The 18,633-nt window shown below is 32.1% G+C and overlaps 1 protein-coding gene across 1 annotated transcript; it reads left to right on the forward strand.

Annotated features, from left to right (window-relative positions):
- Positions 1 to 4,282: 4,282 nt before the first annotated feature.
- Positions 4,283 to 5,898, forward strand: LOC129805003 (jerky protein homolog-like). Its single transcript, XM_055852804.1, has 2 exons — positions 4,283 to 4,529; positions 4,589 to 5,898. The coding sequence occupies exons 1-2, from the start codon at positions 4,283 to 4,285 to the stop codon at positions 5,896 to 5,898; spliced, it is 1,557 nt and encodes a 518-aa protein (XP_055708779.1).
- The last annotated feature ends 12,735 nt before the right edge of the window (positions 5,899 to 18,633 follow it).

Genomic DNA, 18,633 nt, shown 5'->3' on the forward strand with positions numbered 1-18,633 from the left:
AAAAGCAATAATTTCATTCAATTTTGCTTTCTTCAATTTCTTAGCTGTCCCTTGAGAATTTTAAGTCGGGAATGAAATTTTGTTCACTAATATTGTATCCTCTGTCGGAGAACAGTCATTGCATTAAACTTTCATATGCAATAAAAGTGCACGAGGCACAGAAAATGTGACTGAATTGTCAAAGATAAATGAATATTTATTCGAGTAAAATATTTGAGCAAGTCTTAAAGAAAAATACAAAAGAAATGATAGTTCTTCAGTCGATAGTTATAAGATTGGTATTACAGAGTGATTCTATTTTATTTAGTGATAATCGATACATTTTACCGTACCGGATGACGTGATTATGTCTAATATGAAAAATTGTTATATTTCGTTTGTAAAATTGCCCATTCACCCGATTGTGGAACTCTTTTATATAGAAGAAATTTGTAAATTCTTTTTAATCGTTTTCGTATAGATGTTAGACATATCTATTCATTTATAGCGACAAATGCTCCTTGGGAGTAGTCCTTAATAAACCAATTCTAAGTTATTTTTTCCAAAATATCTTGATTGATAGGAATTTAGAGGAGTTAAGCCATATGGCTAAGTCTTAAGTCTTAAGCCCGTATTACTGAACGGATTCCAAGAAAATCTATCCATTTTATGATCTCCATCGAATCCTTTCATTAAAGTCACCTATGGGTGTACTAAGTATCGTATAAAATTCTAAAACAATTTATTGGCTCTTTGGAATATTTAATTCTTTAAAGTGAAAATACAAAAAAAATTTCCCAAACATCTCCGGTCTCCCCTACATAAATGTAAATACAGTGCTGTCTCGCTATATGCACAGTTTGGGTACTTTTTCTGACAGTTCTCTCTCTGAATATGCACAACTTTTTTTGAAATTCCCAACGGTTTTTCTCCTTCTTTTAATAAATTATTATTTTTTTATTGTTATAGAATTTCCCGTGTTATTTTAACTATAATATGAGACAGAAAAAATAAAATTAAGATAATTAAAAACGAGAAAAATTAGTTACCAAGAAAATAATTTTCTTTATTACTTTGTCAAAATGTAAACAAATTGATTTTGAATGCAACCGACACAAAAGCTGTGCATATAGACAGTGTGCATATAGAGAGACAGAACTGTACCAATTAATGCAATCTATCGACAGTTGTTTATATAGATGGGCTCAATGATCTCATATTAATACGAAATTAATGGAAAATTTCATCACATATATAATTGAATTTATAAAAAGAACACAATAAAAGTAAATATCTTTGATGAAGGTATAAAAGACGGAGGAGAATCAATTAAGAATTTTAGTGGTAATACTGAGTTTGAAAAATGAGAGCGATATTCGTTTCAGTTTTTGTTACTTTGGCATTTATGCCAGTTTTTGGTAGGCTCAAGTTTTTTAACTAAGGATCTTCGAAAGTATATCCGCTGAAATTTTTTATTTGTTTTTAGTACTTTCTCAGCAGGATGATCTTACGGATGGAACACAAGTTGAAGAGAGCCCCAGGTTATTGGACAAAGTTCGATATATTATAAAAGGTAAGTATTATTGAAGTATGGAGATTCTTTCAGGGATAGTGACAAGTGCTCTATTTGGCAAATATCGTACGGTTTATTCGTTAAAATATATCTAAAGGGTGATTTAGTACAATTTATAAGGTTATAGTTTGAATTAAAATCTATTGAAAAAAAAATACAACCTACATAGTTTCGAAAAAAAGTCTGACTTATAGAAAAATTTGTACTAGAAGTGATGGAATTTTTCTGAACTTTTGACACTTTTTTAGATTCTTTCTTCGCAAAGTAAAATTCTGAAGAAATATGGCAAAATATAGCCCAAAAACCAGAGGGGCAATTCACGAAATAACCAGTCAAAATTGACTGGTCGGCGAATATGGCGGAGACACATTTGGTGTGGCGAAAAGTGAAATAACCCTAATTAATGAATTTTTCAGTCTGTCTTTATTCGCCGAAAAGTAGGCAAAACGCAATTGGCAGGTAATTTATGGCGCGTATTTAAAATTGGGAGTCGTTATAATATTTTAAGAACTTGAAGAAGCATTCTAATTCTAATTCTAATTCAAAAAACCAATATAATTTATATTTTGGTGTAGTTTGTTGAAGATTGAATGGTGTTACTTATATTGCTTCATATCCTTCATATCAAATAAAATAAATATCGCAATATTGGTTTAGTGTAAATATAAATGTTTATATTTTAATCCATTTTTCCAAAATAACGTTGAGTTCGTTTTAAATTCTAAATACAATTTAAACTTTAAATATTAGAATGTTAAAAAATTGTTTGAGTATTAAAGATGTCGTCACATATATTTTTTAAGAATTATGATAAATGTTGTAAGTTTGTAAAGACCAATTACCTCTCGAGAGTCAAGAGTAGCATCGGAAAAATTGTATTTATTCTGATAATAAAAATTTTATTCATTATTTGTACTTAAACGTGGTAAATGGTACTTCAAACGTTGCAAATATAATACATTTGATGCGTGTATTTATTGACACGTGATGGTCTTGAGAAGGTTAATTTGATATCACATTTTTTTTAATATCATTGTAGAAGTCTTAGCTTGGTGAAAAATAATGTTAGATGTAAAATTGTAAAATTTAACAATATTAAAATTAAATGTAAAATTTAACATTAAACAATCTGAGACCTATAAAATCCCAAAATAGTAATTCCTTTAATCACTGAACTTTCCCAAAATCTATTTTTCAGAACGCATGAAGTATTTAACGTTTATAAAATTTTAAAATACAATATTTTATTATTATTGTTGTATCTGGGTATCTTTACTTAAATGAAATTATGCAAATAAATAACTTTTTCGTAAGATTTTGGTAAAAAAAACGCACCCTCCGGTCTCGAGCTGGCGCGTGAAATTGTCTGGGTACACCCAGAAATTCCAGCAGGTACAAGACCCGAAACCTTGTACACCCTCCATTTTTAGCGAGGAGACGTACCTTTTACCGGGTTGGCGAAATTAGCTTCACAGAAAACATGCAGTAACCAGTCAAAATTTTGACTGGTTAATTTCGTGAATTGCCCCTCAGGAAAAGTTGATTTAGAACTGTCATGGAGGATGATAATCTCTTTTACAATAAACTTTGAAATAATATCAATTTTATGTTTTCATAAAGTGAAATAGTTTTTAAGGATACGTGTTAACCTTTTGTAATTTTCAACATTTACAGATTTTGTCGGGAAATTACTCAATTGGATTAAGGAAAAATATAAAGAACTTAAAAAAACTATACTGTATAAAGAAGAATTGAGCAAAGAGATTTTGAAAGAGTTAATAGATCACCTTAAAGACATCAAAGCAGAAATTGCAAGGGAAGTTCTGGAGTTCTTAAAACCATATAAGAATGATCTTGGAGACCTTTATAATCAGTTAATTGCAGGACTTAAAGAAGTACTTAAAAAAGATGAATAGTATGGAATCAGCTTCAGTCACCTGAATCAGTTTTTGATCGTTAAACTAAAGCAATAAAAGGAAAAAAAAAGAAACAGCGTCACCTTTATTATACTTTGCAGCAAAGGTTCAATAAAAAAATTCTTTAAAGAATATTCTGAAAAAAATTATTTACTTGTTTAATAATAAATATTATTGCAGATTAATAAAAATTACAGGCTAAGTAGTAAATGAATGGCAGCATAGGTGAACCAACACTTTGGAAAAATCCCATTTCCCCCAAAATTCAAATATAATTATAATGGCTCCGGTACATCTCTTAGCTCGGTATAATTTAAAGAAATTAAAATTCACGTCCCTTTCTCTCTCAAACGATTTGCATAAGTCTGTCCAACTTTTTCGATCTCAAAATTGGACTGAACTAAATTTAATTTGGTGTGATGTTCAATAGAAGAAGAAGATTACGAAAAAGTAAACGTATGCAAAATTTTTAAGTGAATTTTGACTTTATGAAATTTTCCTGATCGAAAAGATGTGCTGAAGGCATAAGTAATTCGTTTTAAATCTTTCACTTGATGTTTCAATGGAATTTGAATTTATTTATATGAATTATTCTAATTCACGTAGCGGACCATTATAGTACAGTTCTGTCTCTCTATATGCACACTCTCTATATGCACAGCTTTTGTGACGGTTGCATTCAAAATCAATTTGTTTACATTTTGACAAAGTGAAGTGTTAATGTCGTTGGAGGGGACGTTTTTAATGATTTTGGTTGTGATTTCATATTATTTAATCAAGAAAATATTTAAAAATGAGTGATTCAAAGAAAAGAATGAGAACCACCACCGATATAAAAGATAAAGTGAAGGCAGTTGAGCTCGTCCGCAGTGGAGAATCTATTGCTTCGGTAGCAGCAAACTATCGTGTGAACAGAACAACAGTTGTGAGGTGGACACAAAATTACGCTGACTTGAAAGCCAGTCTTCAAAATTTTTCCGGAAAGAAGAGCCGAAGACCTGAAGATCATCCCAATACCTCTGAAGCTTTATCCCTGTGGTATTTTTACATGAGAGACAAGGGTAAGTTGGAAGCAATCATTTGCTGCCGGGCTTGTTTTCTGACATGCCTTTCCTCTCAGGAGTTCCTATGCAGGGATATCTTCTTCAGGAAAAAGCTAGACAGTATCATCAAATCTTCAAGGATGGCCGAGAGAATTTCTGTGCAAGTGCCGGATGGCTGGATCGGTGGAAAAAGAGACTTGGAATTCGCCAGCTTGCTGTGTGTGGAGAATCTCTCTCCTCAAGAGAAGATCAGCTTCCGGAATTCATGGAACGATTCCAAAATATAGTCCAGGAAGAAGGATTGTCGTATGAGCAGCTGTACAATGCTGATGAGACCGGGCTTTACTGGCGGAAGCTGCCGAACAAAACACTTGTAGAGAAAGACAGAAAGTCCGCACCAGGGTTTAAAGTCAGTAAGGAAAGGGTGACAGTACTGGCTTGTGCTAACGCATCAGGAAGTCACAAGCTTCCATTGTACGTGATCGGCAAATCAGCAAGACCCCGCTGTTTCAGAAACCTGCAAAATGTGGAAGAAGAACTTGGTGTGAAGTACGGGGGACAGAATGCCTGCTGGATGACGAAAGTTTCTTTCTGGGACTGGTTTTTCAACGATGCTGTTCCCCAAATAGAAGAACATCTTGATAAATGCGGACTTCCACGAAAGGCAATTTTGCTTTTAGATAATGCCCCAGTTCACCCAGCAGCAGAAGAGCTCGTTTCTGGAGGAATCAAAGTACTGTATCTGCCACCCAACTGCACTGCGACGGTTCAACCCATGGACCAAAACGTGTTGGAGGCTTTAAAAAGAAAATACAGACGTTCCTTCATCAGATTTCTTCTTCGAGAGCTGGAGGACGGAGATGATCTCATGTCAGCAATCAAGAAAGTTAATCTTCTTCGAGCGATCCATTGGCTCAGAGATGCATGGGATGAAGTCGAAAGAAAAACGATTGTGAGAAGCTGGAAGAATTTGCTGGCGGAAACGTTCGCACAAGTTGATCAGGAAAGTACACTTCAAGGAAATAAAGCCAGACTCTCCGATGAATTCATTGACTTCTGCCAATTGATGGAATCTTTTCCTGTCTCTAAACAGCTGTCACAAAAAGACATTCAGGAATGGTTTATTGATCATATGGTTTTGACTAATAAAGAAATCATCGAGATCGTTAGAGAGACATTCGGAGATCCTCCAGAAAGTCCATTCGAAGTTCAGAGAACTGAACAGGTCACAAATGAAAATGAGCAGAACATATCTTTGGAGAAAGGAGTGAAAATCCTCGAGAAAGCTCTAATGTTTGCAAAGCAGGAAAGGCAGTGTGATCCCCGAATTTCCATGCTTCAGGAAATGAAAAATGAAACAGTTCTTAAAATGATGAATGTCCAGTAAATAGTCATGCAGTCAAAGATTTTATTGTTAAATTAATTTTTTTTGTTTTGAATAATATCTAGTCATTGAAGGCAATATTGAATTTATAATAATGAATTTAATGAGAGAATTAATAAAATTAAGACTGAAATATAATTGAAAAATTTATTTCCTAAGAAATTATTTTCTTTACCTATTTTCTTTTTCGTTTTTAATTTTATTAACTTTTGTAAGACTAATCGGTTCCGCGGCTAAAGACCCTGCCGTTATTTTGAATTCCCAAAGACTCATTGGGTACGTAATGTGCCTTGTCCCTTAGGGTTAGCCCTCTGAGTGGGAGGTGAAGGGTGTGCATCTTTAAGCTTATGTGCCTTAGATGGTGCGCTCTCAACAGAACGTCAGTCGATCCTGAGCTACGAGTTCATCAACACACCCTTAACAAGAGTAATCTTGTCGGGCCACCACCACCAGTTGTGCTTCTCTGCCCGCTTTCCAAGATCTCGGTTATTTTAATCTCACATATTCAGAAGTGGAATCAGAATTTTACGCCCTCAGTAGCGCGAATAAAATTGATAAATACGATTAAGTAACATTAATTTGAAAAAAGTGTTGAGTTGTGATTTTGAGTATTAGTCATGAAGGTGTTGTGATATAGCCGAACACTTGAAAAAAAATTATAAAGAACACAATGTAGACGTGATCGTTTGGACTTTGGAGGATCATGGACCAAGAAAAGCTCCAAAAGAAACGTTCTGAGGGGGATGCAGAAAGGAGGAATGCCGCTAACACGATCGTGTCGAAAATGTCCATCGGAGTTGAGCAGATTGCAACAAGATAAGTGAAACCCTCTATTTATTGGCAGATATGTACAGAATTCATTCCAAGGAATTTCCCAATCATTAATAGGAGAATAGAATTATTTAATAGTCCCTCCTTGATTGAAAAAAAGAAACAGTCGCTAAATGAACAATTTCAGAAGCAAAGATCGATCAGTTTTAGAGTGTTATGTTTTGGATGATCTTTACAAGTATTTCATTTGGGAAATAAAATAAGACATTGAATTTAAATAATTTCAGTTAAAAGTGTTCAAATGCAGAAAATAGAAAGCATGAATGATCTTAAAGAAATTTAAACTTCGGGAAGATTCTAAACTGGTGTAGAACATGAATTAATTACCCTGGGAATCCTTCGGTGATCTTTACAAGAGTTTTACGAGAATAATAAAAGATTCTTCAACAAGTAGCTAAATTGAGGATAAATCCAAGTGCTTTCAATTTAAGCGAATATAATTCAGAAAAAATAAACTTCGCGGAAATGGAATAGAATTGTAATAAGAAAAAAAAAGAAGTTAAAAAAATCGACATGCCCAGGAATGTGTCAAATACTTGATTGTGGAATCTTCAGGATAGGATCGCGAAAACACTATTTATTAGCATCACTCCATGATCATTATAAATTTATGTACAGAAAGTTGAAAGAGTAGGAAAATTCCCAAAGGAAAAAATGTATTTTCGTGAGGTGGTAAAATATACCCAATATGTTCAAAAATGCCAAAAATGTATGCAAATGATCTAATGAGCAAAGACCCTCATTTTTGCAGTTTATGATAGGGCCGAAAGTAGAGTGAAATGAAAAATGCACATTTTCTTTACCAGTGCAATAAAAAAAAAGGGAACATTCCTAATGCATGGGCAAATAAACCGACCAAAATTTTGGTATTCCAAAAGAATCTTATTTTACAGCTTGAAAAAAAAACGATTAGGAAACGAATAATTAAGAGCCATGTGTGGTTAAAACTGGAAAAATGTGCGAAAATAATGTGTGATTGAATGAATGTAAGTGGCGCCACTGCTTGAAGGTGAATGGAAAGTTGCTTGAAAAATGAGAATGCATAGATATTTTTCAGTTTTCCTCGCTAAAAGAATTTTGGGAAGAGGAAGCATAAAGAAGAAATGAATGAAGTAATTCTTGAATGATGAATTTTGTCTATGAGAAAGAAGATCTACAATATTCCACGGCGTAAGCTAAAACTAAAAATGCAGGATATTCATATTCACGAAGAATTGTATTAGTAACATGATAAAAATTAAGAGGTCGGAGCTCATTAGGGGTTGAAAAATGGGGATTTCCAACAAATGTAAAAAAAAAAATATTTTACAGCTTTGAAGAGTAGCAACATATTTACACAGGAAAGAGGTTTTACAATCCTTAACAATTGTTTTGAGACTCCAGATGGTTTGGATTTAAAAGATAGAAGAAAGGTCTATAAAAGAAAATTCCCATTTGAGGCGGCAAAACATAAGGTAATAAATGAACTCAAAAAAAAAGAAGGTCGCGTTCAGAAAATAGTTGAAAGGAAATTGGTAATAAAAGAATTTCAGTAAATCTGCAGATTTTGAGAGTAGATTTTTGAAGAACTTAAGAGTAGCTTCAACAAATTGATTCAAGAAACTTTAAACAATTTCAATAACAAACGATTTAATAAGTAACGATTTATTGATTTCAACTTGAAAATCTTGTCAGCAAATTGCTAAAATAAAAACATAATTACTGCGCGAAAAAAAAGATAGGATAATTCTGCATAACAAATTTTACATGTTCCACGGTGATAGAAGTCTGAACATTAACAAGAAGACAGGATTAATATACATGAAAATTATTTGGTCAATGGTGCTGAATACTTGCAAAGCAGATCTTCTCATATGAGCATTCCCAACATCAATTCTGAAGTACATGTATATAGAAAGATTGTTAAATAAAGCAAGTATGTAGTGTTTGGGAGATAAAGATGAAAATTCTTAAATGATCTGTGATTTCAAAGAAATAAAGAAAGATCATCGACAAGTCAGAATTGTTCAAACTATTCGAGTACGAAGAAAATGATCAATTTGGAAATTAAAGTTGAAGTAGATCACTGAATTGTTAGAAGTTCAGAATTGCAATTATCCATGAAATAATTACGAGTACAATGATTAGATTATAAAAGGATAATGTTAGAAATGATGATCAAGGAAATTCGGTTCAGCTCTATATAAAACTAAAATCTAACCAAAACAAATGAAATAATTGAATTGAAAACTATCAAAATTGCAGTGGTATAGGGAATTAAATCAAAAAAGTCCAGTACCGAAAAGTAATAAGACGGTTTTTGGAAAAAGGCAACGGCCTTAGATGTCAGGGAAAAATATTAAATTGATAAATTTGAATGATTGTCAACTACATGGAAATAACAGAAAAGGGAGGTAAAGAAATTAGTAATGAATTTCGTTCGAAAAGAATGTTTGCCACATTGAGGAAACGATATGGAAAGAAAATTACCTAAAGGAGAAAACTGTTTATTACGGTCCGGCTTATATTTGTGAAAAGAACTAAGAAAAGGGGCTTCACATGCTGAAGGGAAACGCGAAGCGGTATCGTCAGGAAATGGAAAATTAAAAACGACGAAATCTGAAGGAGTTAAACTGAGATTCACTCAGAATGTATTATGATGTTGAAGAATAACTTCCAGCATTCAAGGCATAATACATGACGCATTGGTAACTTAAAAAAAAAATCAGAAAACGTTGCAAATCAATGCCTGGAAGTGGATTAATCGGGCGCGAAAGCATTTTGAATAACCATGAAACATGAAATTGAAATATCCATACTAAAACTAAATTTCGAATTTAAATGAATAGAAAACGGACAATATTGAACAAAACGAAGAAGATCAAAACCTTCATGCTGTTTTACCGAATGAATTATTATTATTTAAAAAAAAAGTCTAGTAGAATTGAAAGAAAGAACAAATTTAACGATTTCTAATCAAATTGAAATCATAAGCTTCATGTCTTCACTTCATAAAATGTTCCACGAAAATATCTTGGTCTCAATTAATATAAAATGAAATAAAAGAGATATATTTTCAATAAAAAAAAAAAAAATTGCATGAAGACAAAGGGTTAACCAATTGTGCTATAAATAAACATCATCTTGAAGTAATGAAAAAAAAATAGAATCTAACAAGGATAATACTTTAGTTGATCTTGATATACGATAATACACGAATTTCGATGGATAATAATACAGTAGGTATATTGCGCATTTGTTAAACAGACCGACAATTCAGATGGTCAAAAAAAAAAAAAAATCTTAAAATGGTACTGAAGACACAAAAATGAATTCAAATCATACTTCACAGATTCATTCGTAACTATTAAACGGTAATTTAGCAAAAAAAAAGGGGTTTCCAGAGGCATAGTCTGCTAATGTCAAAAAAAAAATGACTGTAAGATACAAAAAAAAAAATATTGTTATAAAATTCTACGTTAACAGCCAAGGAAATGTAACTCAGTTGTATAATGATTTAAATTATAATTGTTGATAACACTTGAATATCACGTTAGCCATCAGAACATAAATTTTGAGATTGAATAGCAACAGAATTATAAAAGGAGATAGCGGAAAAGAGAAAAGATCTGTTGATTTAGATTCGTTATTTAAGAAATTGCTTGCAATACATAATAATTCCAATTAATTAAAAAAAAAAATCATGAAAGTAGATACCAATAACGAATGATCAGACTAAATTAAAAAAAAAAAATAGTTTTTGATAACTAAGGACTTTCGAGAATATCAACGTCTTTTCACCAAAGTGGCTGTTGAACCGGCTGGAATAAAAATCGCAATTAAAATCGCACAAAAGAAAATCTAATTTGAATCTAGGAATATCTGTATAAAAGTGCTCGAATTACTTCTTTCTCAACAACGCCCAATGGAAAAAAAAGGAAAACCGTGATTCCGAAAAATAGTAGATGATCTAGAAGTTAATTGAAGATGTCTATGAAATTACGGAAAGTGAAGAGAAAAAACACGACAATAGGAATTAAAGGTAGTTACATGCCCAAGTAAAATTAAAAAAAAAAAAGAACTGATTCTACTTAAAATTAATGGGAGAAACTACGTAAGGGATCACCTATACAATAAATGAAATTAAATGATAATAAAAGAAAAATTATTAAGAGAACAGAAATATTTTCTAAGATTAGCGATCAAATTCAGACGTAGGCGAAACGAATATCGATGATCTAGGATGAGATTTTATATGGTCTATTATGCGGTTGATGTGTGAATGCAAGTAATATGGGAAGAGATGAAATCTGCACAAGTTTATACTTTGAAATGAAAAAAAAAATATAAATGAATGTTTGGATTAGTGATATGTATATTGAAGGATATCTGCTAATGATATATATGGAAATATTCTAAACATGGTTGAGTAAAATTCGTGAATCACGTACTTAGTACTCAATGAAAAGTTAAAGAAAAATGTTGATGTTGTCTAGCCGTATGCTAAAAAAAAAAATGATAAGATGATAAAAAAAATGTTATATGTGAATCCAATTATTTGAATACAAGTCTACTGATTGAGTCCGTATATTAGTCTAGTAAGAAACCTGTTAAATGATTTGAGTCTCCAATAATTTAGCTATCAGATGCGGTGAGATTTAGTATAAAGTAAAGATATCATTGAGTAATTGACGCAACTACGACTTGACGAAACTGACTGTTGGGGAAGATTATTTATGACAGGAAAGGTTTGCGACTCAGTTCACTACTGACAAGAGATAAAGCGAATTGAGTCTTTCTGTTGAAGTGTGTTTGAATCGAACTGAGTTGAATTGATTTGAATTGAATTGAATTGACCTAATTGAAGTTGAGTTACATTGAATTGAATTGTATAAAAGCTAATTACACCGAACCTGTAAACTTTAAGATATACCTTTGATGGTATCGAACCTGCCAACTTTAACATATACCTTAGATGGTATTGCACCTGTCAACTTTAACATATACCTTTGATGGTATCAAATCTGCCAACTTTAACATATACCTTAGATGGTATTGCATCTGTCAACTTTAACATATACCTTTGCTGGTATCGAACCTGTAAACTTTAAAATATACCTTTGATGGTATTGCACCTGTCAACTTTAACATATACCTTTGATGGTATCGAACCTGCCAACTTTAACATATACCTTAGATGGTATTGCACCTGTCAACTTTAACATATACCTTTGATGGTATCAAACTGCGCAACTTTATCATATGTCTTATGATGACATCGCACTGAGTAACCTGAACTTTTATACCTCAGCTGGTATTGAATTGAGCAACTTTAACTGTTATACCTTAATCTGGTATTAAATTGAGCAACTATAACTGTTATACCTTAGCTGGTATTGATATGAGCAACTTAAATTTCTGCACCTTAAATGGTATTGGATTGTGAAATTAAATTGTCTAAGCCTTGCAATGGTAATGACTTGGTCGATTTTGAATGATATACATTGATCGAAATGAATTAATCGACTCGAATGAAATTCCAAAATCTGATATGAAATCCTCACAATGGAATGAAATGCAATGTTTGAGGTAAAAATGGTCAAAGACCAAACACAAAAGAGAATGAAATTACAACGTCGCTTATTCACTATAAGGAACCGATAGGCATTCCATTTCCGTTTATTATTTCTCCAAGATCATGGCCTCTGTTCAAATTTCTATATTAACTACCAAAAATCAATGAGGTCATTGATCCAGTCAGGATGGCCGAATGTAAGACTAATCGGTTCCGCGGCTAAAGACCCTGCCGTTATTTTGAATTCCCAAAGACTCATTGGGTACGTAATGTGCCTTGTCCCTTAGGGTTAGCCCTCTGAGTGGGAGGTGAAGGGTGTGCATCTTTAAGCTTATGTGCCTTAGATGGTGCGCTCTCAACAGAACGTCAGTCGATCCTGAGCTACGAGTTCATCAACACACCCTTAACAAGAGTAATCTTGTCGGGCCACCACCACCAGTTGTGCTTCTCTGCCCGCTTTCCAAGATCTCGGTTATTTTAATCTCACACTTTATTTTTCTGTCTCATATTATAGTTAAAATAACACGGGAGATTGTAAAAAATAAAAATAATTATAATTGATTAAAGAAAAAACCGTTGGGAATTTCAAAAAAAGTTGTGCATATTCAGAGAGAGAACTGTCAAAAAAAGTACCCAAACTGTGCATATAGCGAGACAGTACTGTATAACCCTGAACAAGATAAAGCTTTCTATTCATTCAAAAAGTCATTAATCTTCGAAAAATTCGAACAGAATTTATAATTTTCTAAATAAATTTAGATTTATTTTTTTTTTTTATTTATTTATCGAGATTTTCAGGGGCGCGATTTTTTTCCACGGATTTTCGCGGGGCGTGTATTTTTTCGCGGATTTTCGTGGAGCGCGAATTTTTCGCGGATTTTCGTGGGGCGCGAATTTTTTCGCGGTTCGCGGGGCGTGTATTTTTCGCCGAATGCGAATTTTTTGCGGATTTTCACGGGGCGCGAATTTTTTCGCGGATTTTCGCAAGGCACGTATTTTTTCACGGGGTGTGTATTTTTCCGCGGAACACGAATTTTTTCGCGAGTCGCGACTTATCTCGCAGATTTTCTCGGGATGCGATTTTTTTCGTGGATTTTCGCGGGGCGTGTATTTTTTGCGGAATGCGAATTTTTTGCGGACTTTCGCAGGGGCACGATTTTTTTCGCGGATTTTCGCGGGGCGCGTATTTTCACGTGGCTCGTATTTTTACGCGGAGCGCGTATTTTTTCGCGGGACACGAATTTTTTCACGGATTTTTGCGGGACGCGTATTTTTCGTGGGCAATGAATATCTTCGTGGATTCTCACGGGTCGCTGACAGAGGCCTCTAAACGGATCTAAACTTGAGGCCTCTATCTCCCATAGTTTCCGAGATAATCGACTTTAAAGATTTTCAGATACTTTTATGCATTTCTCATCCAATTTTCCTTATTAATAACGATAATAAATTCCATAAAGTTAAAATATTACTAAACGAAATTTGTATTATTTATGTATAAAGATCGTTCGAGTTTGTCACAATCCAAATTTGCAATGAAGGAATCGCACCTCTATAAGCTGATTTAGGCTTATCACTGGCTTTCCGTACCGATTCGAAGGTAATACAGTGCTGTCTCTCTATATGCACACTCTCTATATGCACAGCTTTTGTGTCGGTTGCATTCAAAATCAATTTGTTTACATTTTGACAAAGTAATAAAGAAAATTATTTTCTTGGTAACAAATTTTTCTTGTTTTTAATTTTCTTAATTTTATTTTTTTCTGTCTCATATTATATTTAAAATAACACGGGAAATTCTAGAACAATAAAAAAATGATAATTTATTAAAAGAAAGAAAAAAAACCGTTGGGAATTTCAAAAAAAGTTGTGCATATTCAGAGAGAGAGAACTGTCAAAAAAGTACCCAAACTGTGCATATAGCGAGACAGCACTGTAAGGTAAAGTACCGGCCAGTTGAATTATTTAACCAATTTTTTAACGTTTTACACGAAATTTTCACTGATTTACGTTATATATAATATAATACACCTTATAATGTTAAATCGTTAAGACCATATTATAACAAATCTAAGTAAATTGAATAAATAGTCGCACTGGCCGAATTGAGAAACCGGCCGACTACAGGGTACTTTACCTTACTGTTCTAAATTATGCGAGATAGGAATAATCCATTATTGTTAATATTCTTCATAGTAAAATTAAAAGCTAGTGATAAGCCTAGATCAGCTAATTGCAGGTGAGATTCTTAACGGGAGCAAACTCGCATTACATGCAAAATCAATTTGGAACTAAAGATGAGATATAGGGTAAATTAAGCTAATTCAAAACCTGCTCCAAATGGGAATTCTTCGCTACTCCAAATGGAAACGTCATTGTTTTCACGATAAATACAGTACTAAATTATTATATTTATATATTTTCTATACCACAGTTTCATTATTTAGTTAATTTTGCTCCAAATAAAGTGAAAAATCCATTCATATTAACAAATTTTAATTTGTTAATTTCTCAGAAAATTAAAGGTGTACCTTTTCACCATTGAATTTTTCATCGATCGACCATGTTTTCCAATGAAAAACACAATGAGGTGACTGTTGTTTATTCGTTTTGTTTAACATTTATGTGATATTTCTGGCTAATTTTAGTTCAATTAAGTGCTAATCTTTATTGTTAACGGTACGTGAAGTTTTCAAATGAAATAATTACCTATTTCGTGAACAAAAAGGGTTTTTCTGAAGTGTCTGCAAATGCTTCAATAGGAAACTCCGGAAATATGATTTTTTGGAGAGATTTTCTTATTGTTTTAGATGATAAAGGAAAAAAGACAAGGAATAAGAACAAATCCTGCACTCAAGAACAACTCAACAAGGTTTAGGAAGCCTTTCGTCGCAATTTCACTTAGAGTGTTTGTCTCCAATTAGAAACTTTCATTTGTCTCCATTTGGATTAATTTGTTTCCAATAGAAGCATTTTACACTCGCGTATTTTTCTTGTATTTAAGAAGTTTTCAAATTGTATCTAAAGAATTTTTACAAAACAGTAATATCCTAGAAGAGTCAAGGAGCAAATTTATGTAATTCTCTTCAGAAAAAATATGAACTTAATGTGCTAAATCTTTTGTCAAAGTTAAAGCGTCTGGAAATGGTTTTGAATTAGGACATTTACCCTACCATAGATGCGTATGATTTTTTCTTCCGGAAAAGACTTTACCTTCCTGCTTTTATAATCAAAAGATTATTTAATTTGAGCGCATTTGATGATCGGACATAATATATCTGTTGAAAAGTAGGTGTGTAAAGTAGGGTCCCTGAGTTTTTTTTTTTTTTTAAACTAACCGCATTTGGACAGGGCTTTTTTCTTGATAAATTTAGTACTTCATTTTTATTTGTATATTTTTAATGCTTTAGGTTTATAATTTGGTTTCTTGTACATAAAACAAATTTTGTACTGTATTTATCAAGAAAAAAAGCCATGTCCAACTTGTATTACTTTAGCCTAATTTTTAAAATTTTGCACATGAAGCTGACTCTATACAGAAATTCAATTTGTAAGTTAAGTAGATGTGGTTTTGATTTCACAGAGAGTATGAGATTAAAATAGAATCAGGGTTTTATCTGTCAAAAATCTGACGCTTGTACTAACTGATCAACGAGGTTCCAAAAAAATGATGTAACATTGTATTGTTCGTAGTTCCTCTACCTTTACAAAGATGTTTTACATTGGCAATATGTTGTTTTTTTTTTTAAAAAATTAAATAGATCAAGGGCTAGCTTAACGAGCTTAACCTAGATAACTTCAAATACACTTTCAAGTAAACGAATACAAGTACAAAGGGCCATGACAAACTTATTTGAAAAACCAATTGTTCGAAGCTTAAGCTATTGATAGAATTTTCTACATTTTCTACATGTGAAATAATGAATTTTCTACTCTTCGGTAATTTCTTTGTTCTTTTCATATAATTATTTGCAATTTAATGTCAACTGTTTAAGCTTACATTTCGCCGAATGATAAGAGAAGCCAACTTATTAATTTTATTATTAATTAATTTTACATTCTTATTTCGGAAAAATGTTCTTTCTCAAAAGTTTAACATCTTTTGAAAAGACTGTTCATGACAAACAACGCAAATATATTTATTCAAAAAGAATAACAATAGTAAAAAGCCAATATGAAATTACAGTAATTTTTTATAGGGAAAAGCGAGGATATTTGATACAGAGGTAGTTTGGAACGAATTTGGAACAAGCTCTGTCCAATATCTGACATTTCGATATCCGACTGACAGCTGTCAGTCATGTAGCAAAAACAGTGATTATATTATCACAGTTTTTGGTACACAATTCTGATACAAAATGAAACGAAGACACACCACGAAGAAATTTTGTTGTTTTTCGTTAGACAATAAACGTTTTAAAATCTAATCTAAGTGTCAAGACTACTTTGAAAAAAGTTTTGTTAAACGGATGGATCTTTTTTGTTAATTCTTGTTAAAATTTTGTCAAAAGGATGGAGTTTAGTAATTTCAAAATGGTTTTTCACATTTTCTGTGTCGATCAGTTGAATGATAAATTTTAATGTGATGTCTTGGTGGTCTAAGACATCACATTCCAGAAAATAATGTTCATGAAGAGAATAAGTGTTTCCTTGCTAACACTGATTCTGTGGTAATGAATGTCTCTGTGGTAATATTCTAAAACCTATGGTGCATTAAAATGAGAGTAACACGTATTAAACAAAAATTCACACAAAAATTATGATATTGTACCGATTTTTAATAAAATCTCCACAGAATCCGAGTAAAAACGATCTAAATTGCTAAACGTGTCGTTCGAAAGCTGTGAAGATTTTATATTCAATTTTAACCGTTTTGTGCGGAAACTGTGCGCTCTTTATCTGCAATTTTAACCTTTTCGTATTGAAGCTATCAGTGTATTACAAACAAGTGAAACCATTTTACACCAAATTGCAAGTTCTTTTACGTGTCATTATATCAAAGTCTGTTAAAAATAACCTCTATAATTACTATGAAAAATTATTAAAAAGTTTTGTCTTAAGATTTTAAAAATTCATTGTTCAAATTCCACCATTTATGCCTATTAGCGAATAGAGCAAAAATTGTATTTTTATGTCTATTAATATTATTAGTAAACATGCAAAACAATGGTGTTACATGTTTACTAATAATATTCATTTTGGTTCTATTTATACGGTAAAGGTAAAAAAATCAACATGTTGAGGATTTAATACAGACAACATTCTGAAATATCTATCTGTGGAAGCAGAACGATTAATTGGAAAATAGTAACGTTCTTTTACCACAGAGGGTATGTTTTATGTGTACAAAATCATTGACTTACTTCACATCAATAGATTTTCATAACAAAATTTTGTTCAAGGCTTTTCCAATAATGTTTTTTTGATATTTATCGTAAGCAATATCAATATTGATATTGCTTACAGGAAATGTTTAAAAGATTCAAAAATGCTTTATTTTCCTATTAAACATTTTACATATTTTTTTTTTACATTTTTACATATTTTTTATATGTAAAATGTAAAAAAAAATACCATGTAAAAGCAAAACCCTGCCTGTACCGATTCGAAGGTGTAATAGAGAAAATTTACCTAAAAATCCGTTGAAAGTTCGAACGTTTAAACCGACGAGTTACTGAACAAGTTCATGAAAAGGACATTTATTATAATGAAATTGCAATGCAAACGTTCTGATATCCTGAAATTCCACGAAACTGCACAAAAAGTCACTTTTTGCAGAAAACGTTTACACACTGCTGTTGACGATTGAAATGTGGGGAACACTGAAATTCGAAATGGCAGAACAATCAGCGCTAAAGCGGCGAGTACGTGAACTTACACTTTAGGTTCCAATAGATTTTCGTATAGGGTTTGGCTTGGCTTTAGAGTGAATTTGTCTCTTCGAAAGGTTATTAAGCGGTCTTCAGACTAGAGGTTTAGCCCAGTTCCTGAAGGTCTGAAAATCTTAAATATCAACCAGTTTTATAGTTTTATCAGAATCTAATAGGCCACCCAAGAGGCATTTGATATCCAAATAATGTATGTCTTAAATGTAACCAACATATTTTCAACGTGAACGAGCTATTTCTAAAAAATATAATGTATGAATATGATGGAAGTATATTATCTAAAAATTATGTGCTTTGTATGCTAGAAAAATAACTTAACTTAAAAATACGTAGAAAATATCAGTTATTTTCTAATAATAAGTATATGACATTTTATTTGATAAATTCCTGTTAATATATGGGTATTTCTCTTTAAAATTGCGACTAAATGTTTTTATATCCGTAAACAAGTCATAGTATAATCTATTT

This window comes from Phlebotomus papatasi, chromosome 2, assembly GCF_024763615.1.
Source record: "Phlebotomus papatasi isolate M1 chromosome 2, Ppap_2.1, whole genome shotgun sequence".
NCBI lineage: Eukaryota > Metazoa > Arthropoda > Insecta > Diptera > Psychodidae > Phlebotomus > Phlebotomus papatasi.

Bases quoted from the DNA above. Each gene is read 5' to 3' on its own strand.
- LOC129805003 (XM_055852804.1), top strand. From the start codon at position 4,283: ATGAGAACCACCACCGATATAAAAGATAAAGTGAAGGCAGTTGAGCTC. The intron at 4,530-4,588 runs GTAAGTTGGAAG...CTTTCCTCTCAG, and splicing joins TTTTTACATGAGAGACAAGG to GAGTTCCTATGCAGGGATAT.